Here is a 23,143-nt window from a genome sequence, read left to right as displayed (position 1 = left end):
AAGGTGTCTCCTCAACGCAACAGATTCACCTCGCTCTACGTGTCTCTTCGAGTTACTGTGTCTGATATTTAGTCTTCCAGCTATAGAGCTCTCGAGCAGCGTAGTGAAGGCGAAAAGAAACAGAGGGAGACAGTCAGAAGAAGAGAGAAGACAGAGGCAACAGATTAGAGGGGGGAAGGGGAGGGAGAGTGAGTGAGTGTGTGTGGATGTGTGTGTGTGTGTGTGAGAGAGAGAGATAGAGAGAGAGAGAGAGAGAGAGAGAGAGAGAGAGAGAGATGTAAAGAAAGTCATAGGTGTCCAGACAAAGGGAAAATAAACGAAGACACGAAAGCCAAAGTCGAAATAGACCAAGGGCACGGGTGGACCTTGCGAAAAGCCAGTTTCTGTCTTCTAAAATCGCTTTCCCCGAGAGTTACGCGCACACATATGCAAGCATATGCGTGTATCTCTGTCTACTTTGAGCTACCGTCTCATCTCCCCCCGGTCACTCGTCTACTATAACGTATAAATGCTGGTACACTACTTGGTACACGTATACTATGCGTATCGGCATGCCGTGGCATAGCGTGATATATAGATATAGATAATGAGAGATATCTAGTACGACCGTGTTTCCTATTACTACCATTCGATAGTCCCGTAGCGTGGGATACCTTTTAGACTAATCGACAAACAAAGAATCCCATTAATGGCAATGCAACAGAAAAAGCATCTTGCTACGCGAGTCATCTACGGTCCGGATCGGTCCTCGGGCGAGCCGCGGAGATAGATCAGCGCTGCCTCGCGCGCTCGTTTCTACCATCGTCGGGTTTGCTAAGCTGCGAACGAACACGACCGTGGTCGGGAGTGTCGGCGGACGATGGTGAAGCGTTCCCTTTCCCAGTGAAAAGTGGCCGCGTCGCGTGCCCCCATGGAGCAGCCTTTACGGCCTTTACGCCGAAGCATCCGCGACCGTTTTCTCTCTCTAGAGGCCATTTCAACTGGGCATGGATTAAGGTGAAGCCAAACTCTGAAGCCAGTCGAGGGACAAAGACGGGCAAGCTCGTTTATTAGACGGCAATCAGCGCGTTAGACGATTATCGGAAATGTATTCGGCGGGGTGCCCAAGCTCGTTTAAAGGAGCCGGCGTAAAAGTGTCTCGAACGAGGGCAGCCTTTCTGTAGCGCTGGGCATCGCGCGTCGCTGGGAAAGTAGACAAAGAAAAACGTTCCAAGGGATGGACAGAAGAGAGATCCGAGGTGGTCCCGGTGTGAGAGGTTTCGGGGAGAGAGTGTCGAGACAAGAAACCCAATGAGTAAGTAAGTTACACGTAAAAAACAGCTTGTTTCACAGGGAGGATACCCAGAGGTGCATTTGTCGGAAAAACAACGTCTGCCTCGTGCCCGCACCTCTCGACGATTATTTTCCACGAAGCGACCCATCAATCATCATCGAGTGCCATTTCCAGCTAGACTCTGTGTTCTCTATTTCCACGGTGGTCGCGAAAGCGTCGTGCGAGCATCGAGTAATCGCGAATAATCGTCGATAAAGGTAGCCGGGATGTCGAGCAAAGGCGTACTGAGGTGGTAGACGAATTTGGTAGTAGTGAATAATTGGTGATGGTGAATTATTTTGGCGTTGCATCAAACGTATGTGAAGTAATGAATGAACGAGATATGACGATACATATCGGATCGTAAGAGAGGGCTGGGGTTGGGGGTGTTGAGGGGGTTTTGGGGTGGGGTGATCGGCAGACTGTAAGGGCTGGGGTGTAAACGGGGGGTTCGGTTGTATATTATATGCCACTCTAGTGTACTACGAGAGGTTTCGAAGGAATGTCCCAGAACCTTTTTTGTGCCGGGGCCTGGCAATCCTACCTTGAACAGTTGTACGCCAATGACGGCGAACACGAACTGCAGGAGGCTGGTGACGAGGACTATGTTTCCGATAGTCTTTACCGCTACGATGACGCACTGTACTACGTGCTGGGTTCAACATTAATCATAATGTAGATCCGCTCTTTCAGAAACGGGGTTACGTGTGCCGATTAATTTTTATCACGTCGGTTACCTCTCGTTTCGTTCTTATCGTTTTATTTTACTTCGTACATTTTTTTTGTTCTCTGTTAGATCGTGTACTCTGGTTTTGGTACTACTTCGCGAGTCACGCGGGGAGTTTCGCAGAGGACGAAGGAGCACGAGCACATCTTTAACGCGGTAGGTATAATTTTTTATAAGCGCGACAGAAAGATTTTTCAAGAATTAATGGTAGGCGTAATGTCCTCGCGAGGCATTTGCCGGGCGACTCGAAATTTCAGATACTTGGTACTATTTAAGGAAATTTAAGGTGTCGGTACTATTGTCGCCTCCATTCGCAAAAGCGACCACGTTAGAAAGTTTCAAGTTGGACTCATCACGCGACTCGAGCTATACCGAAAGCGTTACGCGAACCGTTGTACATCTACTTCGGGGCGTGCGCTGCACTCGTGTGACCGATTTACTCGAAATTAACGATCGTACGTGGATAATATTCCAAGAAAAATACCTTTAATCCCTTGGCTCGATTGATGGCGCGCAGGGGCCTCAGGACGCGCAGCACGCGGAGGACCTTCACGACGGAAAACGCGCCGGAGCTGGAAACACCAAAGGAAATAAACCTTCCGTTCGCAGCATCCTCCAAGTTCCACGAATTCGCGATACCGTACCTGAAAGACATTGAAATGAGAGACGAGCAGACGACCAACAGGTCGAGCAGATTGAACGCCGATCGGCAGAACGCGCCGTCGTGTATGATGAAACCGTAGGAGATCATCTTCAGGCAGATCTCGATCGTAAACACTGTGGTGAAAAAATAGTCGAAATTCTGTAATATCTGTAACCAAAAACGAGGATAATGTGGTTAGTATCGAGGAATTATGAACGAGCGGAAGGTCCGTCGTACCTGATTTCTATAAGATAAAGCGCTTAGGGGATCCTCGGCCGCTAACATGGCCGAGGATATCATGATACAGACGAGAATCACGTTGCCAAAGTAGTTGTGGTTGCAGAACCAATGGCAGAAGACTCGAATCCTGAAACACAGTGTGCGGGATAACGTAAGGTCAAAGAAAATTGTTTGCTGGACAAAGTACCTAACGCGGTAATCGCTCGCTACCTGTTTGTTTGCGAGAAAATGAAGAATGCTGTGCCAGCTGGGATCGGTTGTACCTTCGTGGCCATGTTGAACTCGGACATTCGTCGCGGCCTAGCTGACACCCCTTGCCCCGTGCCATCGTCTACGCAAATGTTCTACTTAAACAGAGTACTAAATATAAATTGAATTCACGAAAATGTTCGATCGAACAGGGGTAGTACCATGCATCTCGTTATGCTCGCCCTCTTCTTCTTCCTCTTCCTCCTCTTCTTCCTCCTCCTCCTCCTCCTCCTCGTCCTCTTCCTTCGTTTCGTTAGGATCCTGCTCGAGATCGGTCTCACCACCCTCGTCGTCACCCCCGAGTTCTTCGCCGCTGTCACCTTGTTCCTCGCTAACTTCATCCCTCGCTGGTGCGTCACTGTGAGATTTATTCTTCTCGGCCTGAAAACCATCAAGCCCCTCGATCATTAATTTCTATCAAGACATTGACACGTTCGCCAGCTTAAATACCAGACACGGCCCCCCGACTCCCCTTCGAATTCCGTGTCGCGCGAGGTCGAAGCGCGCCCTCGCCTCGGCAAGGTTAACGCTCGACAGCTACCGATTTTTCATTAGCTCGTCGACGAAACACGAACGATTAAGCTCTCGGCGCGAAGCTACGCGGGGACGCGACGCTATCGTCGCCCATTGTTCAACGGCGGCCTCTTTTCTCCACCCCTGCCGCGGATCTTCACGCTCCACCCGCTCCGCGTATTTATAGTCGTTCGTTACAAAATGTTACACGAAAAAACGAAGGATAAAAAACGGGAAATTGCGAGGGGCGGTCGGGGCCCGGGGAGGGGTAGATAGAAAACTAACAATGGCGCGGAGGATGTTTCTCAATAACGGCTTTAATTCCGTAGTATCGGTATTCGATTGCGACGACCTCGATTCCCCGTGCGTACTTTATAGTTCGCAGTACCTCGAGCATACAGGCGCAACGATTAAAAGAGATGACACAGTTTTTAACCGATACTCGTTAACTGGAAATTAACTGCGAGACAATTTCCACGCGGCTTTTCCTGCAACGGCGACTCCGCGCGAAAATTCCGAATCGCAGAGTAAACTAAACAGTTTATACTTTCGAATCATTGTCTGGGATTACCATCGTCCAGGCTGTACGCCCGACTCGCTAATTCACCGCTTTATTAAAAACGCAGACGCGAGACAGTCCCGGCGTGCCCCGTTTATTAACCTACCGAATAAAGAGCTCTTCGTGCAAGTATGCCGCTCTCCGAGTTTCCAGAGACATCCTCGTCTCAAAGTCGCATTAAAACCGTTCGATTGAGAGAAAACGAACGGGTATAAATAAATGGGCCATCGTATGTATATATTAACAATTTAATAAATGTACTTTCTCGTCGATTCGAGCACTCGTTCGTGTATTAGCAAAGGCAATTTGCAGACTTAATTGAAAGAGCGCGCAACAACGGTGTCAGCGTTGGAAGCCCGCGGATGGCCTAGATCCGAGCGCGTAATTGCGGCGCGGCAAATATTCGTAAGATTCAAACTCGGGAATGCGTAACGAGCAATAAAAAGCCGGTGAAGGGCCGTGTCGGAGTCGGCGTCAGAGCTGGCGCGGCGTCTGGCGGGCGACAGCAAACGAGCCCCCTATTCCGACGCTCTTTGAGAGAACGATAAAACGACCGGCATTCTAATTTTCCTCGCCCTCGCGGCTAAGTAAACGCAATAACGAAACGTTTATTGAGGCGACGTGCTGTCATTCTCGTTGCTTTCCCCGTGTTAAGAATTCCCTGCCAGACGCTCCAATACTTGAATGAAGCTGCGGTCGGAAGCAGCAGAAGGTAAGAAACTGGAGGAAACTCACCTCCTCTTCGGCTTCCTTCTCGATAGCAGTCAATGACTCGGCGTCCGCCAGATTATCGACAGCGATGGCCAAGAAGACGTTCAGTAGAATATCTGCGTTGCTTCTTACGTCAAGGATCATTTACCACGAGTGCCGAGGACCGCGACGCTTCGGCGCGCGTTAATAGATTCGCTGATCTGCTCGAGCTCTTTCGCGACGACGTTATTACGAGAGGATTATTACTTCCGCGAGGTTTATGCTAATTCGTTTCTACCGATTGTACGAGTCTGTTGTTTCTGAAAAGGATACAGTTGCCGCATATAAAGAGGATGATGAAGTAGAAACAGGCGAGCATGCCGAAGCTCGCTACCCCTCCGTAGGCTCTGATTCCGTCGTACATCACGGCATTCCAGTCCTCTCCGGTTAATATCTGCGAATCGAAACGAGGCGATGATATCTCCACTTTGTAGCGTGATACGAAAGGTGGCAGAGTCGACGAGGAATCGCGAGCTCACCTGAAAGACTGTCAACAAGCTCTGCCAGAAGCTGTCGAAATTATGACGAGGTTTGTCCTGCAGCTCGCTGAAATTGAACTTCCCCCCGAACACCTGTGGAAGAATAAGAATCGTGAAGCAGGGGACCAGGAGCAGTGATCGTAATAAAAGCGAAGGACGGATCGTACCTGCATGCCCAGGAGAGCAAAGATCACGATGAACAGGAAGAGCAGAAGCAGCAGGGACGCGATCGATTGTATGGAATTCAACAGAGAGGCCACCAAGTTCGACAGCGACTTCCAATATCTAAAATCCAACGCGTGATTGCAATCCGAAGGCTAGATGCAAAAACAGCTAGGCACGACTGTGTCGCCCGCAGAATCGAACTTACTGTGTCACTTTGAACACCCTGAGCAATCTGACGCAACGCAGAACGGAAACGCCGAGCGGCGGCATCACGTGCGTGTTCGTCAAGATCATCTCGGTAATCGAGCCGATCACGACGAAACAGTCGAACCGATTGAACAACGAGACAAAGTAACCCTGGACAGGAACAAACGATAGTGATTTAAACGTCCGAGTTTACGTCGCAATTTTATCCGGGCCGATTACTCCCCTTCGCGAATCCCAAAGCTACCTTAAGGATAAGACAAAGTGTTTCGCGACTTACTTGAAATCCTAAACTATACATCTTCAGCATCATCTCCATGGAGAACAGCGTGATGAAAAACATGTTTGTGATCTCTGCGCGATGGAAGAAAGGAACGAGTAACATATTAGACAGGAGATAACGCGAGAAACTAGAGGAATCTTCGAGATTACCGTACCTTGAAAATCGTCCAACCAAGATGGCTGATTGTAATGCTCGGTCGCCAGAACGCCCGTGTTCAGGAATACCAGTACTATGATCAGCCAGTAGAAAACCTGCGACTTCACGGCTTTCCTACAGGCCCTCCTCATTCTCCTGTTTACCCTGCGCATTTCCATTGCAAAATCATTCGATCAAAGCCTCCGCGGCGTAGCTCACTTCGCATTTCATAAGTAGGGCCTTTCGGACTGTTCGATCTTACGGACAGCCAATCCACATTGTAACGAACCAAGTATATCGAGCAGACTGCTCGGCTGTTCGTTTCGTTCGACCAGCAATAAACGACGAACGAAAAGTTCTTACCTATCGAAGTCCCGCTTTTTCCGCCTCCACACAGACTCCTGCTGAACCCCTTCCTCGTCCCCCTCTAATTGATCCGTGCTCTCCATCTCGCTCTGCTGCTTCGCTGTAAGAAAGCATTTCGTTCGACTCGACTTTACTTACACCCTCCTTCCGTCTTCCTTTTTGACATCTGTGTCAATAATTCCACGCAAGAACTAGGTGGGTCGCGGTGTCAGCCTAACGTACTAGCCTTCAACTCGAATAGAAGTGAGTTTAAAGTGAGATTGCCACGCGGGAAAAGGTGCTCGATAAGATCGAGAGACGTACACTTTCCGTCCTGCATTTTCGGCTCGTCGGTCTCCGGCTCGATGACCTCCGCCTGCGTGATCCAGTCCAGGTAGCCCCTGAGATCGTCCTCGATCTGCTGTTTCTCCCTGAGCTTGTGGAAGTCGCCCCGCGCCTTCGCCTTCTCCCTCTCTTTGGAGAACTCGCTGCGCCGAGCAAAGATTGCACGCGATTGCGGCCGTGATTAAAGGTGGCGGTGTCGAGGGTAATTGGGACGTTCGCGGATGAAACGGAAATCGAGAGGCTGGGCGAGTACAAAACACGAGGAAGTTTGCGGAAAGCGGGACGACGAGACTCGTGCCTCCGTGCCTCGCGACTTTCCTGCAAACTTTCTGCCCTATTTCCCTTCGCTCGCGTCCATCGATCGCGTTTCGCTCGAGCGCGTTCGACTATCTTATCGCGGCGGGGAAGGGGCGCGGAAAGTTCGAATGCTCGAGATGTATTTTTATTTCGTTGATTGCCGCCGGTTGTACGATTCCGTTAAGAACACGATTTCACGACACGCTGTGTGCAAGGAGGAAGATATTTATATTTGGACCTTCCTGGGGGACCACGGGACGCTCCAGAGGCCAATAATATCGAACGTAGACTCCAGGGGGGATGAGCGGATCCGCGCTATCGGAAATGGAAAGCTTTTCACCCGGGCAAGGTCCGTCGAGCTCGAGGGACCGACCTTCTATCGATACTTAACCGTGCATAGTATCTAAAATACTCACCCGGACAACACACCGAGAATCAGATTCATCACGAAGAAAGCTCCAAGTATAACCATCGAGATAAAATAAATCCACTGCCACGAGCTTCCCATCGCGTCTTCGATCTGGAGGGCAAACGATCAGCGGCTGAGTCGCTGATAAAAGCGAGATGAGATTTTCCTTGCATGCATGAGATTTCTATTACGAGCAGCTCGAGCCGCTTGTAAAACGTTTAAAGGAGATTACGTAATAACGGAAATTGCGTTATCGATCAAGCAGCACGTCGCTCGCGAAAATAATGTATCGACATTCATTGGAGAAGAGGGTGACGATGGATTTCCGTTAATACTCCACGGCACGGAATCAATCTTACGCTGTAAAGCACGTCCGTCCAGCCCTCGAGCGTAACGCACTGGAAGACCGTCAACATGGCCAGGCCGAAGTTGTCGAAATTCGTGATACCCCAATTCGGACCGTCCCAGAACTGCTTGCTGCAGTAGTACTCGGGCCCCAAGTTGTCGCACTGGAAGCCGCCAGGCCCGCACGGAATCGGGTCCTCCATTATAGCATCTGGAATTTTCAATAATTTCGATAGCGTCGGGGGTTTGACTATTAGCGGTCAGCTCGGTGGTCGTCGCTTTTCCTCCGCGTGCGCCGGGATTTGGGCAGAGGTATGCAGTTGGCAGCGGACGAGGTTGCCAGGTGGTCAGGTGACGGGTTCCGCGGGTATCGGCTCCCGTCCGAGTTAGGTACGCGAATTCACGGATTCTCGTGAATCAGCTGTTTACCGATGGGACACGCGCCGTTGCGCCGCGGCCGGCTGGCCACGCAGCTCGCGTTCCGCGCGCTAAGAATAATTAGACGCTAGTTTCGCCGCGGCTGAATCATATCTAAAATAGCGCCGCGCCGCGCCGCGCCGCCCCGGTGCAAAGTGTGTTTCGGGGTTAAGCCGGGAACTCCCTTGGCGTCCTCTGCCAACTTCTCTTCGATATTTCTTCATTTTTTCAAGGAATTCTTCCCGCTGCGGGAGCGATCGATGCCCCGTCGCAGGGCACTTACGTAATTTCGATTGTAGCTCGTTTAATCGCGAAGAAAGCCCCTAGCAGCTGGGACCTGGACGCTGGGAGCTCTTGATTCGTTCAATTACTGGCTACTCAGAGGCGCGGGCAAGCAATTAACCAGCATCGGTTGACAGAACACGCGTACCAATTGATCGCTCGATTAACAGTGAACGCCTACGTAACTCTAGATCCTACACCTACCCCGTCTGATAGGTGCTCAACGATATCGAGCGTTCAGAGTGGCCCCGCACTTACCGGTCACGTTGTGCCTGCACGTTTTGTGCATTTTCCCGGAGAACAGCTCGAGGCCGATGATGGCGTAAATAATGATGACGAACAGAACCAGCAGGGCGATGTGCAGCAGAGGTATCATCGCTCTCAAAATCGAGTTGAGGACCACTTGAAGACCTGGACAGATGGAAGGAAAGAGTCGCGTTAATTCACTTTCCTCGGCGGCCGTCGCGCTTCTACGATAAAAAGGGGACAAAGGAAACGCGCGTCGGGGGTGTCTGATTGTGAGCGCGATCCATCGCGGTCAGAAATATCGCTTTGATATGGAAATCCCCTTACTTGGCACTCCGGAGACCAGCCTGAGAGGTCGCAGCACTCGGAAAGCCCTTAGCGCTTTCACGTCGAAGCCTTCTTTCATGAGTATCGTCAACACCGTGCTCACCATTCTGCAAACCAGAGATATGGAGATTAAACGATCGCGAGCGAAACGCTCATTTCACTATTCGCCCGTGTCACACCGCGAGCACACAGCGATCTCGGTCCCTTCCTCTCGACGCTCTTTTTTCTAACGAGCGCGTCGCTGCAGCGATCTCGATCGCGATGGGATCGTGTCGAAATTAAAAGCACTCCGCTGGGGGGCGAGACGAAGGAAGCTACGAGCAAATGAAGGAAACTCTCTTGTTTCGCCAACTAAGCAGAACTTATTGAATCAGAAGTGGAGCGCGCGAGAGGGAATAAAGGGGGTCGGTCGTGTGTCGATTCAATGTCATCGCGGGTATCGGGCGTGGAGCGTTCCAGAGCCGCGCACGACAATAAAATAGCGCGATGAAAGTCGAACAGAGGATCTCGGCGGCGAAATCTCTGCGCACTAAAGCTTCCGTTATTGGCCCCGGCGATTCCCATTATCGTCGATTTACGGCGGCCACGTGTCCTCTCGGTGGAACGATAAACTTATACCACGAGAAAAGATCGGGGTTGACAGTCTCGGGGCAGATAAGCACTTTCCACCCTCCGCCGTAATCGCGCGAACAGTGCGCCGACCTTCTTTGGTAATCTGCTAAGCGATCCAACACATTCCAACTACGTACCCGGGAGAAATAAAGAAATAGAAAGGAAACTCCACGAATTCCATGCAAGCTTTCTCGCTACTCTCGCGGGTTATAAGTAATGGGCAGCTGGATGCAATTGTACTCACCCTATAACTACTATCGAGAAATCTAGTATGTTCCATCCGTTGCGGAGATAAGCGCCAGCGTGAGCGACGAAGCCGTAAGCGATGATCTTCATTACGCACTCGACCGTAAAAATCACAAGAAATATATACTCTATTTTTTCCTGAAACAGAGCCAACGGACACACCGCGTGAGATGACACGAAGCCGCTCCCTTTGATCTCGCGCGCAAGAACAGCTGAAAAGTCACGAGCCTTCCAGTTAAATTCCCTTTGCGCCTGGAACCGTTGACGCGCCACAAGTAAACGTTTCCTTTTAATTAAGTGGAGAACGTCTCGCCGGCAGGTAAATGTTGTCAACTTACTCGCGTCGAAATCACCGCTGCAAGCGTGCTCCTCGCCTGCGAGCATCTAATTTTCGGGTAATTGCGTAATTACGTGTGTAAACATAGTGCAACGCGAACACCATGGCCGCACATCGGCTCTAAGTATCCACTTTCGCAAACTCCAGCCAACCTTCCATCATTTTCCCACGCGCTACTAGGGTGTCATCGAGAATCCCGCCCTCGAGCACCCTCCTCGTCGCCCTCTCGCGCATCGGCGAAAATGATGCACGCGACACACGCGTGGCTAGGCTAAACGCTCTCGCTGGAAACATTTCCGTACGTTCCGCGTGTTTTATCGAATCACGGAGGAAACGTAGTTAATTATTTAACGCTCGTTTTCGTTCGAAACGATTGGCCCGAAAATACGGTCCATCATCGGTCAATCGTATAGGTAATTCATGCGAATATTACAGCCTCCTGCTCGTTGCAGCAGTAATCGATCGGACTTCCTCTTTCCTCGAGGCGTCCGCGTCGCGTCGCGTCGCGTCGCGTCGCCCACGGACCGGGAATTCGTGTGCGATTTTATAGAAAAGCTGGAGGTCGAGCGAGCGCTGGCCTGAGGTAGAGATCAAAAGCCTTCGCGAAATGGACAAATCAAATGAAACAGGACGCCGAGGGTGGAGGACTGGGACGGAAAAAGTAGACGAATCGCGAAGCAGAATACCTATAAAGAAGGGAAACGGGGGAAAGAGGGTGGAAGGCTAAGTGAAGTTGCGAAGGGAATGTTGAATGGCGAGGGTAAAACCGCAGGGGTTGAGGAAGGGAAAAAAGGGTATGCTCTCGGGGCGTCCATTACGTTTAATATCCGAAATCGATCGATCATTGGTTGGTCGGAATAGCAGAGCAGTTCCACTTCGCTATTATATTACCTCTCGGCTTTGCTTGTGCAAGATTTCTGTCGCGCGGTGCAGCGTCACGCTCCCCCAGACGCAGCCGGTATTACTCCGTTATCTTGGAATAAGGCAATGATATTTTTCCACCGATATTGCCCCTTATCTTCGTCTTTTTGCCTACCCGACGCGACGGCTGGCTGGTCAGATCGATAGCCCGGTTCGAAGCGCTTATACTACTTACGCCCCGTGTGGTTTATCAATGACTGATCAAGACTGTCTACACCCACTTGCCGTTACTACGGCCTTCTTGACACACATCGGCAAACGAATCAAGGGGAACGTGACGTAAACGGTTCAAAGGAAAACCGAGAGTGAAGAGGAACCATCCACGGCAACGAGAAAACAATCTGACACCGTTACACGTTCTTGCTCGTATATTCGAAACTCCTGCAAAGTTTTAAATAACCCCAGTAACTTGGCCAGTTCTAACCGTTTCGAAGATGAAATGATTGATAAAACGTCACCAAGGTCGTAACGCAAGATGTCAAGTGTTATTTTGTAAAAGGTCGGATGGTATCGATTGCGATAGCTCGGTTGCTCAGTTTGTCAATAGAATTAATGGAAGACAGGGATGGCTACAATCGAGGAAGGGGGTCAAATAGAAGCGGGGTTTATAGCAAGTTTTTTATGGCCTTTGTGGCCTGGTTCCACCCTTGCAGCGACGTCCACACGTTACGATACACCCTCTACGGTCTACACACACGGGACGTCTTTTGCCCAACTTTCCGGTCTGACGCGACATAGACGCGTGTGCTCTATCGGCCGCGATAAGCCCGTGGAAAAAGCCCACCATCTAATAAAAGGTTTTATGCTTCGCCTCGAAGGCCAGATCTTGGCGGATCATCTCGGGCAAGCTTTTACCCATTTTCCGGGACACGGGCTCCGCTAGCTTCGATTCTATCCACCCTCGAATTTACCGGGACCCACGTTCAATGATCCTCGAACGATTCCTTTCACCGCCGGGACGTGTGTGCGAGCAATTTGCGTCCTTTTCAAGAGGCATCGTCAACAGCTGTTTTACAGCAGCTCTGTTTTCACTGTCGTTCTACACGGTACGGTGAAAATTTCGAGGAAGCCGCGACGCGAATACTTGGATTCAACAGAGGCGAAGGAGATGGCAGGGTGTGCTGAGAGCTAAGTGGGATACGATGCAAAGGTCGCGCTATATGGAAATGCAATTTCCGCAACAACGCGACGTATCTAAGATGCTATAAAATTGTGTCATCTTCCGCTGCAATCGGTGTACAGTGGCCCATATGTGAATCACATTTTCCAATAATAGTGGACCACGGCGCGACCCGTTGTTGGCAAGATTGAACAATTATCGAAGCTTCGGGTCGAATGAATTTCATGCCATCAACCCTGTCTCTTGAACAGAGTGTTTATTTATCGATAAAACGGACCATTCGCGGTTGGTTCGATGAACGGACCTGTTATTCCTATTATATTCTCTATTATTAGAACGATCGAAATTTCTTGGTCGCGGGGTTCGTCGGGCGAACGCTGTTTTGGTCTTCGGGGAATGAAACGAAGGCTCGTGGCACTTATCAGAGAGATTTTTCGGCTTTCAACTTGCGAAATTCAATGAATAAGAAATATAGCTCGCGATCCCTCCGATATTAAAACGCTCGTCTGTTAATCGTTGAATCAGATTAAGCGATCGTTGGAATAAAACTGGTACTTACCAAATACTGGTTGGTCAGATTAGAATCGCCGTACGGGTACGGTGTGTAGACTGCCAGGGCGACGCAGTTCGCGAATATCGTCATGAGAATAAGCCACTCGAACGGCCTGGGAAGTTGAGTCGATTGAAGCTAAGGCTAAGGAAAATGAAAATGACCTCGACTATGCCGGTAATTCCACGCACCCCTTACCTTTTTAACAAGCCCTTAAACATAAACAGTGCCTGGAAAGCGGAAAAAAAAACTTGCCACTTAATGGCACGCTGACAAGGTATCACGCGTCCCTTCTAATCTTACGTGGATGACAATAAGAGCGAATGTCACCTTGAATTAATGGCGGGAATCTGTTTTATCAGGTTCTGTATCGAATAACTCGGCGCGCGTCGCAAATGTTTTACGTAACTGGCAGAGAGGAGGGTGGAATTGGGACAATACATGCTGATAACCGCTTTGTCAACAGGGGTGGACGTCAACGGATACGTTCCTCGAGGTTCGTCTCCACCCTCCTCCGCTGACCTGCTTCGAATTCGATGGGGTCGGCTGGCCGAAGACGGCGACGAGAGTAAATAGAGATTCCCAAGAACCTCTGCTCCGTATTAATGCCGAAAGCGATCCGAATGATCGGCGCGTCGCGCACCGAAAAGCTTGAGAAAAGGATACTTCCATTCGACGACGTCTATGCACATCTTCCGCACGGGATTCTTGAGGGGTAGACAGAAGAGGGCCCTGACGGGCCTGTCGGGTGGGGGTTTGCCACCCCTGCGAGCCGGCCTCTTGGTGGCGGACTTGGGAGCACCGGTGCTGGTCCCGAGAGTTTGGCCCGTCTGCGACTGCGCGGGTGCTGGCTGTCCGTCCTGGGCAGATTGGGGGTTCAGGTGCTGCCCGAGGATGGGGGGGGTCGCGGCAGTCGGCTGGGCCCCCGGCAGCCCAGGGGGGCCCAACCCCGAGCCCCCATCCCCCCCCGCGCTCATCGGTCGCTCCTCCGCGCCTCGATCAGCTCCGTGCTTTCGCTTCGCCGCTCTCTTCTTCTTCTTCTACCTCTTCGCCTTCGCTTCCGTTTGCCTCCTCCGCCTCCTCCTCCGCCTCCTCCTCCTCCTCCTCCCCCTCCTTCACCTTCACCCTCTCCTCCACTGCCTAGTACACAGACGTAGGCAGACTCCTCCGGACCCTGGCTGGCCTGCACGCAGACGCCCGTCCAGACGCCCGACGACGCCGATCGACGCGCTCTCTCAGAGACGCCCCACCACCCGCTGCAGCTCGCCGGCATGCTACGGCACTGGGCTCTTTCGAACCTCCCTCCGTGACCTAAACATCGTAGACATTAATCCTTTTATTAGTCACCTTCCAACTCCACTGAAACTTCACATCCTCCGCTACAAGATACCGCAGCTCCCCGCCCCGCCTAAAATTCTACACCGTCGGCTAATCATCGGCGATTAAGACCGCAGAAGGACCGATGCAACTCTCGCTCATTATCGCGATCCTGAAATGGGAAATAGGCAAATAGGCACTGCTCCGCTTGCTCCTGAATATTCCAGGCGTCCGCGGGAACGGCAATCTGGCACCGCGGCGCCTCCGACGATTCTAGCGATAAATATTTATGACCGCGAGACGAAGCAGCTCCGTCCTACTTCCTCGTGCCGCGTTAACATTTAACGCTGTACGAGTGTACGCTGTACAAGAGTCGATCTCACCGCTATCGCGAGGAGAGATCAAAAGTTCCGAAAGCTGCAAGAACTTAGGTAAAAGCTATTCGTTGTTTTCCTCCGCAGGAATGTCGAGCTTTTCCTCCAGCTCGCTCAAACCCGCACCTGTTCTTCTTGCATTCGGCGTAGCGACTCCTACCGCGCTTTGACTTTTCCAGACTCCGCGGGGAGGACGAAATTCACCGTTCCAACCGTGTCATCAGTCCTCCGACGGCCAATTGCAGACCTTTGAATCTTTGAAACACCCGAATTTCCCTATCAATCGAAAGTTTAGACGCTACAGTCTAGACTTCTATCGAAGGGGAGAGCCTAACCGAAAAAAGATCAACGTGTCCAGCAGGAGACGGAGCCAGACAAATCGCGTCTGAGTTTCGGCAAGTCCGGGGGCCTAGGATTTATAACAGACTCGCGCTATATTTAGTGAGCCCGAATACTATATGGAAAGTTCTACCTGCGAGCGAGTTTCTCGAGCGCCTGCCTGCTTCCGTCGCGCGATCTTCTCCGGAATCGGTAGTCAGACTTAATCTATTGTTGATCCCTTTAACCTGTCCCCGCGCCTACGCGATGAGACCGTTTAATCTCTTCGTGCTCCCATTACGTCGCGATATCGCAGCATCAAGGAGAAATTACTGCGCCAAGCAGACTGGTTACAGTTCCATACAAATTATATCCCTCGCTCGTAGTGGCGGGTCTAAGAAAAACGCGTGTCGAGCTCGCAAGCGTGTAGGCGAGGCTATTCGGTGAATGAATTCGCGCGTCAGATACTCCATTCGATGTTTACGCGTCTGGGGATCGCTTTGTTCTAAATTGAAATTCAACGGCTGCCTTTTCATTGTCTCGTTAAGTGGCCCTCTTTCTCTCTCCTATTTTCCTCTACGATCTCTTGAATTCGAGGCTGGCAAAGAGCAGCCACCGTTTCAGCCCGAATAAAGCATTTCGTCCGGCCGGGCAAGCCCCGTTTTCGCCGACACAGGAAACGCCGATTGAAGGAAAACCGATCGGCGAACGGACTAATTTCAACACTGACGTCATCACGACGATCCCCCGTTTCTCACTTGCGTGGCACGTCTACTCGCTTTTTCGTGACGATCGAAGAAAGGCGCGCGTGACGCGGGGGACTCAAATAAAGCCTCGTCGTAGGAGATGCGCGTTCGAATAGATTCGGAGATAGAGACGAGTTCCGTTTCACAGGCTGAGTCGGAGGATCACCGAACTCGACGGGAAAGTAGAAACCGATCGAACCCCTGAACCGCCTTTTCCCGTTTATTCCGACTAATCCATCCCACGTGCCACCCCCTTCGCAAAATCTAAAAGGACGCTAACATTCGCGGCTGTTTCAATGGAAACAGCATGGCAGAAATTAGATACGAGTTTTTAATGGCACGGACAGCATTATTCACCTTCGTCACCCGTTTTTCGAGGCAGGTGCTCGACAAACAAGCCGCGAGTCAATTAACGCGGCCGCGCGGTTCGTTTCGGACGGCCTCGTCGATAGACCGCCGGGAAGGATTCGCCGACTAATCGGTTTATGGATAATTGAATTGCCGTGGATCTCGAGGCGGCTATTATCGGGAGGGAGAATAAACGAACGCGACCGATAGCTGGGTGGAAGCTGGCGCAATGATACGGCCATTCTTGTTAATTGGCGTTCGCCGACGTACGTTGGCGTTGGTTCGACGCGAGAGGCGAGGAACGCGTGGTGCCGCGACGCGCCTGTTCCGCTTTCCTATTTATTTCCCTTGCCGGCCATTCGATCGAGCATCGATCGCCGCTAATAAACTTTCCCCCTGTCGCACAGGTACAGAGAGGCACGCTCCCTCGCAAGATAGTCACCAACCGGTGCTAACGAGTTAAATTTAGTTCACCACTTCGCTGCCACGGAAGCAGCGAGCAAGCTAGGCCGCTTACCCGTTGGCCTCCTGGCACGTGCCGCGCTCCATCCTTGCGGTCCCTTTTTCCGTCCACGCTAGCGATAAAACACAAGTCTGCGTGGCTTTAAGCCCGATTATTCTTCCGAATGGATGATGAAAGTAGGAGGGATCGAAGGGCTTAATGACGAACGAAGAGAAATCCACGATTATTCCAGGGAAGAAGAGAGAAGACGAAGCCGCAGTAGAGCAGATGTCATCACTCCTAACGATAATTAGCCGTCGAACAATAATCTAGTAACCGAGAAGCGATCGTTTCGATTAAGGACGCTGGTTAATTAACGGAGAAGCTGGTCGCCAGCCGGATCCGACAAGGATTCTCACGGCCGCAACTAGTTGGCTTCCGTTAATTGCAATTTTATGGGCAAACGATCTAGAAATCGATACCGAGGAGGATGTGCGCGCAAGTGGCGTCTGTAATAGCGTTTTGGTGAAACATACGAACACTTATATAATTCACGGGAATAAACCGCCGCGGCGATGAGTATCGGGAGGGAAAAACATGTTGCCGGTGAAGCTGGCGTCTTTGCGAGAGCCGGGGGATGAAAGGGTAGGCAATAAAACGAAAACGGGAGCAGAAATTTATAAAGAGAGAAGATGGGGGAGGAGCATTATTTCCGGTGCAGTGCGTTCTACGGTAATTCTATTGTCCGCTAACTCGAGCCGAGTTTCCCAGGCTGATATCAATATTTCACCGTCGCAGAGTCCTTCCGCGACTTCGCGAAAGAAGGCCGATCGTTCGTGAAATATGCAGTGGCCCCACTCCACGCGTTCATCTTCCTTCCTGTTCCTCTGTCTGCAATAGTCCGCATCCCCTCCGAATCACGCGAAATCCCCCCATACTTGCAGCTACGAGAAGAATTTTGTCCGGGGGGATTTTAATGTTTCGCGGAAAGCCGATAGCTCGACCAGCTTGCTCCGTTTCAAGAGTACAGAATGCTTCGATGAGCCCATTAAACTGTTCGATGCCCGGCGGGTGGCCGAAAATTCGACTACCGCAAGGAAACGCAGATAGAGATCGCTGGGACTCCATTAAATTGACCGTCGATCCGCGAACGCGATACAATGCGCGTATCTGGAGCACGCCTGGTTGAATAGGATTCACTGAGCGCGCATTAATGCCACTGAAATTCATCCTGTCGCGATATTAATTCGATTCGCTGGGATTCACAAGTCGGCTGTCGTTTGCTCGTTACTCGGCGGCGAGGACGACGCGACCATCTTCTTCGAATTTAACTTACACTCGCGTTATCACTGTCCGCTATCCTATTCGATTGGCGTTTCGTTCGTCGATAGCGGACGGTATAGAGTCGGAATTGTTTGTGATTCTCGGAGAACGAAGGTGAACGCGACTTTTGAACGCGGACGCACGCGATCGGAGCTTCTCCTCGAAGCCGTACTCGAGATATTTTTACTCCTAGACACATGTCCGGGCACCCGTCAAGATCGTGGAACTCCTCTTATCTATCGTTTAAAATAGACCTAACTTCGAACGCCCCTCGGTCGATGGGGGCTCGATCGTTAGACGCAGCGGGGGAGGGCCTCGGGGCAAGAATCCCGCGTGGATCTCTATCGAAAGGGAGAACTGGAGCGCGGCTGAGCACTCTAGATGGCGGAATAAGCAGGAAACCACCGGTAATTCCGCAGACGCGAGCCTTTTCGCGAAAGCGAGACGGGGTAATCGCGTGGAGAAAGGCGCGTGCACGGGGCAGGCTGCTTGTGCGGGCAAAGTGCGCCGCGGAGCGTCGAGTGAAAAGCAAATAACGAGGGGAGGAAAGCGGCGGTGCAGGTCCGACGAAAGGACAGAGGGAAAAGGAAGGCTTTTAAAAATAGTTGGCGACAGGTACTCTAGGTCACGAAGCTGAGGGCATTCGGGGCGATATCCCGGCCGCGAATCTGCAAAATTGACGTTTCTCCTCTGAAAGAGACACTTGTAACTCGTAACACATCGAGGGCTCGGCCTCCCTCTTTGACGATGCCCTTGCGGCACGGACAAAACGCGCCCTCCGCGTGAAAAAAAATGGGATCGGCGAGAGATAGAGCTGGAATATCTTTTCCAGACCTCGGACTGGCTCGTGTTTACTTGCAGGAGAGATTGCTATAGCTCGGAGGATCCACTTGGGTTGCAGGGAACGGGGGATGGAAATTACGTAAAGGGGTTAAAAGCTTAGAACGCGAAAGTTTGCTTCATAGTTCGGGGAAGAGTGGACTGGCTCGAAAAGAAGGAATTTCAAGCGGTTAACGCGCAAAGAGTTAAAGGATCCTCGGAATATCTAGCCGACAGAGTTTCGAAAGTTTCGAGTTGCCGGATATTATTATTCGTATTATTCGAGCTGGAATCGATTCCTATCTCTATGCCAGACCGCTGCCTCTTTTTTTCTTCCACTATTCGCCTTTCCATTTATTCGCAAGAAGAGAAATGGCCATCTATCATCCCTGAAAATACGTCTCTGCCAGGGAATGTTGCTTTCGACAATCGGAGTGGACGCGGGTGAGAGCAGAAAAGTATTTCCTTTAATATTTGCGTTTCGTCGCGAACTCGTCCATCTCCCAAATCCGTGGAAAATCCAGCGAAAGCTATTTAATACGGAGCCTTGATGTCTCTCGCAGAACCGGAAGAGCTTCCTTTCGATTAGCGTCGCTCGATATCGCCGCTGCGAAACATGGAGCGCAACCGACTGCCTGGGTAGAAAAGGAAACGATGTTTCCGCGCCGCTAAAGTAATCCGTCCACGGAAGCGTCGTGAAACGGAAAGCCAATGAAATTGCAATATCGAGCGTCATCGGAACGATCCCGCATCCACGAACAACCTTATCGTAACGGTGTTTTTATCATCGCTTAGACTGCTTAGAGGGCCGCACCAACCGCTTTATCCTTTCATCAACGGACGCTAATTATTATTTTCCCTCGATTCGACCCGGAGAGAACAATGTGGCCTTTCCTCCCACCTTCCCTTCCTAATTCCTCTGTGCCCACCTAGCTCTCCATCTTCCTTTACCCGACCCCTGCCGCTCTAGATCCTTTCAACACCGAATAGTTTAGCTCCGTGTGAATCGAATTCTCGTTGAACAGGGCCTCGAAAACGATCCGTCATCGCGCTAGCAAGATTTACGTATGCACAGGCAACGGACCTGGCGTCCCCAGCATCCCGCAAAGAAGACTTCGTCGATACGATACGATCCGATCCGATCCGATCCCGTATTTGTTCTACGATTTACGACGTTCCTCGTTTTACTAGGAAGATCTGATGGCTGCGAGAGTCGATTGGAAAAGGGTCGGCGTTTGATAGACGATGAAATCGCCTTTCACCTTCTTCCTTCAACGACCGGTTGCAATATTTTGCAGTTTCCGAGGGGGGAAGCACAATAGTTACCTACTCGAACGCGCGACGCAAGCTGTAACGCCACTCGAACGCAATGAAACATCCACGAGTCTCGGTGGATCAAAGTTTCCAAAGAGGATTCTACTCGCCGTTCATAACGGAGAGAACGAAGGGGAAACGAGGAAGAGAGGAAGCCCAATGTCGCGTAACAGCGTTCCGGTGTCCGTGGCCTGTTAATACCGTTGCTTAGCGGTCGTAGCCGAATGACAGAGCGAGGGTGGCGACGAGCATCCGAGGGAAATCAAAGTCGATCTCTTTGTCTCCGGGCGTGTTTCGCTCGCGTGACTGACCTCCGCGGGTACCGTATATCATTAGCCTGAATATCGAGCGTACACACCCCAACTGGCCTTTTGTTTTTCGCCACCGAGATCAGAGGCTCCTCCTTAAGTCTAAACCGTCGCGTAGGGGGACGCTCTCCTATCGCTCGGTGGCGCCAGCCTCCTAATAATGGACCGCGTTCCTCGCGTGTCTTTCAATCGAGATCGAGGCTCCTGCTACGCAGGTGCGCTTGGAAAGTGTCCGGCGCGGATCAGAAGCGAAGATTTTCAAGAATTTTCAACGGAGTAGGACGCGCGGTGCTCTAACAGCTGCCTAGTTTAACGGATGCTGACACGAATTTCGTTTTAAGAGCGCAGAACGGGAAGCGGCGAAGCAGTCCACTGATTTCCATGGACCACGATTTGAGTGCCACTGCCTCAGGCCGCCCGCGTCCGTCAGCTCTATTTTCAACGAAAGCGCCTTGTTTTTCGCGAAACTCCGCGTCGAACTAGTAGGCGTTTCGTGCTCTGTAAACGGGGAGTGACATCGCTAAAGCACTTGCAATTTCGACGTTCGCCGGTGAGACCAAACGTTCCTACTAACTGCAATTGGAACCGACCTGTTTAGGCTACCGATGTTTCTCCTTCGATCTCTGCTAGTCGAGAATGAGATTCGTCGAGAGAATTCAAAGTTCCAGGAAAGGAATCTCCGTGCTGATTTCGTGGGCGGAAAGTTGGAGCAAAGTCGGGCCATTCGAACGGATGAATTTTATTTTCGTCGGAAGCTAGTGGAAAGGAATTGCTCTTGTAGCAGGGAACTCTGGTCGTGAATCGGGGACATCAATGGCCGCTGCGTAGTTCTCGCCGCGAATTTCTTATTATTACTTTATTACTCTAATAGAAGAAAGCTGAATATTTAAAAATTCCTCTGCGATTTCATTAAGAAGATAAATATCCACGCGTCCACCTTTGTGCTGGAAAAGAGGTACCTATCGGACAAGCTCGGCTCCGCGTTTCGCGTTGCGTGGTGACTGTGGCGAGAGGAACAAGCTGCCTCGTTCGTAAGAATCCGATTTACTCTCTCGCGATGAAAGGCTTGAAGCTCCTCGCTCGAATGAAATCGTCCAGGCAAATTAAGCTGTTCGTTAACGCGACATTGTTCCGGGTGAAAGCGCGCTCCTCTCGATGGTGGCCATCATTTACAGGCAAAACTGACGCGCAACTTTTCAGGCCCCATTACCATACGTCACGGCGACGCACGTTCGGGACAATATCGTGCCGTAGCAGCGATTCAAAGCGATTATTTTGTCGGGACTATTCCGATGAGAAACGACGCGGTGGTATCTTCTGTGCAAAAACAGCGTGCCGTAGCTGCAGCCGAATTCAACGAATTCTATTGTTAAACTTTCCGGGGGTCGTTAAGTCATGCTCGAGCAATGTTGCGGTGCATCGATAAGCTCGCGCGAGCTGAGGGAATAAAAGGATCGCGCAGGTAGTTGTTCCGTTTCAACTTTTAAGTAGATCTGGGGAGCGAAGCGTGGGTTGGTTAGGCGTTTAGCAAAACAATGTAAATGCTCGGGCGGCATACTTTCGAAAGAACCGCGAATGACGAACGATGGGCAGCATTAATTTCTTAGCGCGATGACGTCCGTCTAGGTAATTTACACTTCGGAAAGGCAACGTTCCTGGCGGAATGCCTTGGAATGTCGACTGGGAATCCGAGGTGAAACCTCATTATGCATCGACCCGAATTTCCTTGGGATTAGACCGCGACTTCGGGGAATCAGGTCGATCGGGGCGGCCGCTTCTTCGCGAGCGGTCGGCGAGCGCCAAGGAGAAGGCGAAGCACAAAGTAGAAAGGATTCGAAAGCAAGGGGACACCCTTTAACCGAAAAGTTAATACCGAGGGTGGACACGGGGGACGATTTTTATTTTCGTTGGCGGAACGTCACCGAGTTAGAACTCGCCTATATCCTAGAACGAAAGATCGAAAACGAAGCGAAACGAGGAGCGACGTGGCAAAGGTTCGAACATCGCTGGAAATGTCTGCTTTTAGCTGGCAAGGAGCGCTACACCTGATTTGCCAAGCGAGTCCGAAGAAAACGGCTGCCCTGCCTTCTTTTAGGGTGCCAAGAAAGCGAGCACGTTCGCCACGCTCAGGACCGCTCAAGTGAAAACAGACATGCACCGTTGTTCCCCGTTTTCGAGGAGCACTCAGTCGCCTCGCGAACAATATGTTACGGGAATTTCCAACTGGAATTCCCAGGCGAGCGTTCGAACGCTGTTTCGCGTACACGTTCAACAACAACGCTGATGGACTGAAATCCCGCCCTTCGCGCAACAACCCCTTTGTTCCCCGGAGATCAAAGGCTGGCTGATTTTTTGAGACGACACCCTTTGACACGCACCATAATAGCTGCGCCTCGCAATCAGCTGCGTTGATTTAGGCGAGGCGATTCGACGAACTGGCGGATGGAAATCATGCCAGTCAAGAAATCGACCGCTATAAATGTCAAGTCTATAAACGAGCACCGCCGAGCCTGGCCATAAAGAAGAAGCCCGGCATTTTTATGACGCGTGTTTGCACGCTATCCCAAACGAACGAGCCCTGAATATGTTTACGGGGTATTATGAAGCGATCGACAAACGACCACGCGTGCAGTGGTTTCGTGGGTGGAAGCTAAATACAAGAGTTGCGAGAATGCGAGGAGCTTTGAAGAAGCGAAAAGGTTAACGAATTTCTAGTTTCTTAGACGACGGCGCGGAAAAGGTCGCGTCGATGAGAACGCCCTGGCATTGATATTTA

The 23,143-nt window shown here is 51.1% G+C and overlaps 1 protein-coding gene across 5 annotated transcripts in view; it reads right to left on the bottom strand.

Annotated features, from left to right (window-relative positions):
• The window catches only part of Ca-alpha1d (Ca[2+]-channel protein alpha[[1]] subunit D), a 41,720-nt gene that overhangs the window by 16,421 nt on the left and 2,156 nt on the right, over nt 1-23,143 (bottom strand). For 4 of the 5 annotated variants that reach the window (XM_076819531.1, XM_076819532.1, XM_076819534.1 and 1 more), the window contains exons 3-24: nt 13,725-14,369; nt 13,068-13,173; nt 10,129-10,268; nt 9,273-9,379; nt 8,958-9,110; nt 8,015-8,211; nt 7,663-7,766; nt 6,929-7,092; nt 6,623-6,725; nt 6,279-6,424; nt 6,122-6,195; nt 5,843-5,994; nt 5,640-5,757; nt 5,473-5,565; nt 5,267-5,387; nt 4,979-5,070; nt 3,333-3,552; nt 3,133-3,253; nt 2,920-3,049; nt 2,684-2,850; nt 2,524-2,611; nt 1,857-1,964 (exon numbers count right to left, since the gene is read on the bottom strand). In XM_076819531.1, the coding sequence (XP_076675646.1) occupies nt 1,857-1,964; nt 2,524-2,611; nt 2,684-2,850; nt 2,920-3,049; nt 3,133-3,253; nt 3,333-3,552; nt 4,979-5,070; nt 5,267-5,387; nt 5,473-5,565; nt 5,640-5,757; nt 5,843-5,994; nt 6,122-6,195; nt 6,279-6,424; nt 6,623-6,725; nt 6,929-7,092; nt 7,663-7,766; nt 8,015-8,211; nt 8,958-9,110; nt 9,273-9,379; nt 10,129-10,268; nt 13,068-13,173; nt 13,725-14,035 (3,015 nt within the window). In that variant the 5' untranslated portion in view covers nt 14,036-14,369. The remainder of the gene's footprint in view (nt 1-1,856; nt 1,965-2,523; nt 2,612-2,683; nt 2,851-2,919; nt 3,050-3,132; nt 3,254-3,332; nt 3,553-4,978; nt 5,071-5,266; nt 5,388-5,472; nt 5,566-5,639; nt 5,758-5,842; nt 5,995-6,121; nt 6,196-6,278; nt 6,425-6,622; nt 6,726-6,928; nt 7,093-7,662; nt 7,767-8,014; nt 8,212-8,957; nt 9,111-9,272; nt 9,380-10,128; nt 10,269-13,067; nt 13,174-13,724; nt 14,370-23,143) is intronic. The other variant, XM_076819533.1, reaches the window with a different exon arrangement.

This window comes from Andrena cerasifolii, chromosome 9 (assembly GCF_050908995.1).
Source record: "Andrena cerasifolii isolate SP2316 chromosome 9, iyAndCera1_principal, whole genome shotgun sequence".
Taxonomy (NCBI): Eukaryota; Metazoa; Arthropoda; class Insecta; order Hymenoptera; family Andrenidae; genus Andrena; species Andrena cerasifolii.
This window is presented reverse-complemented; position numbering and strand designations above follow the sequence as displayed.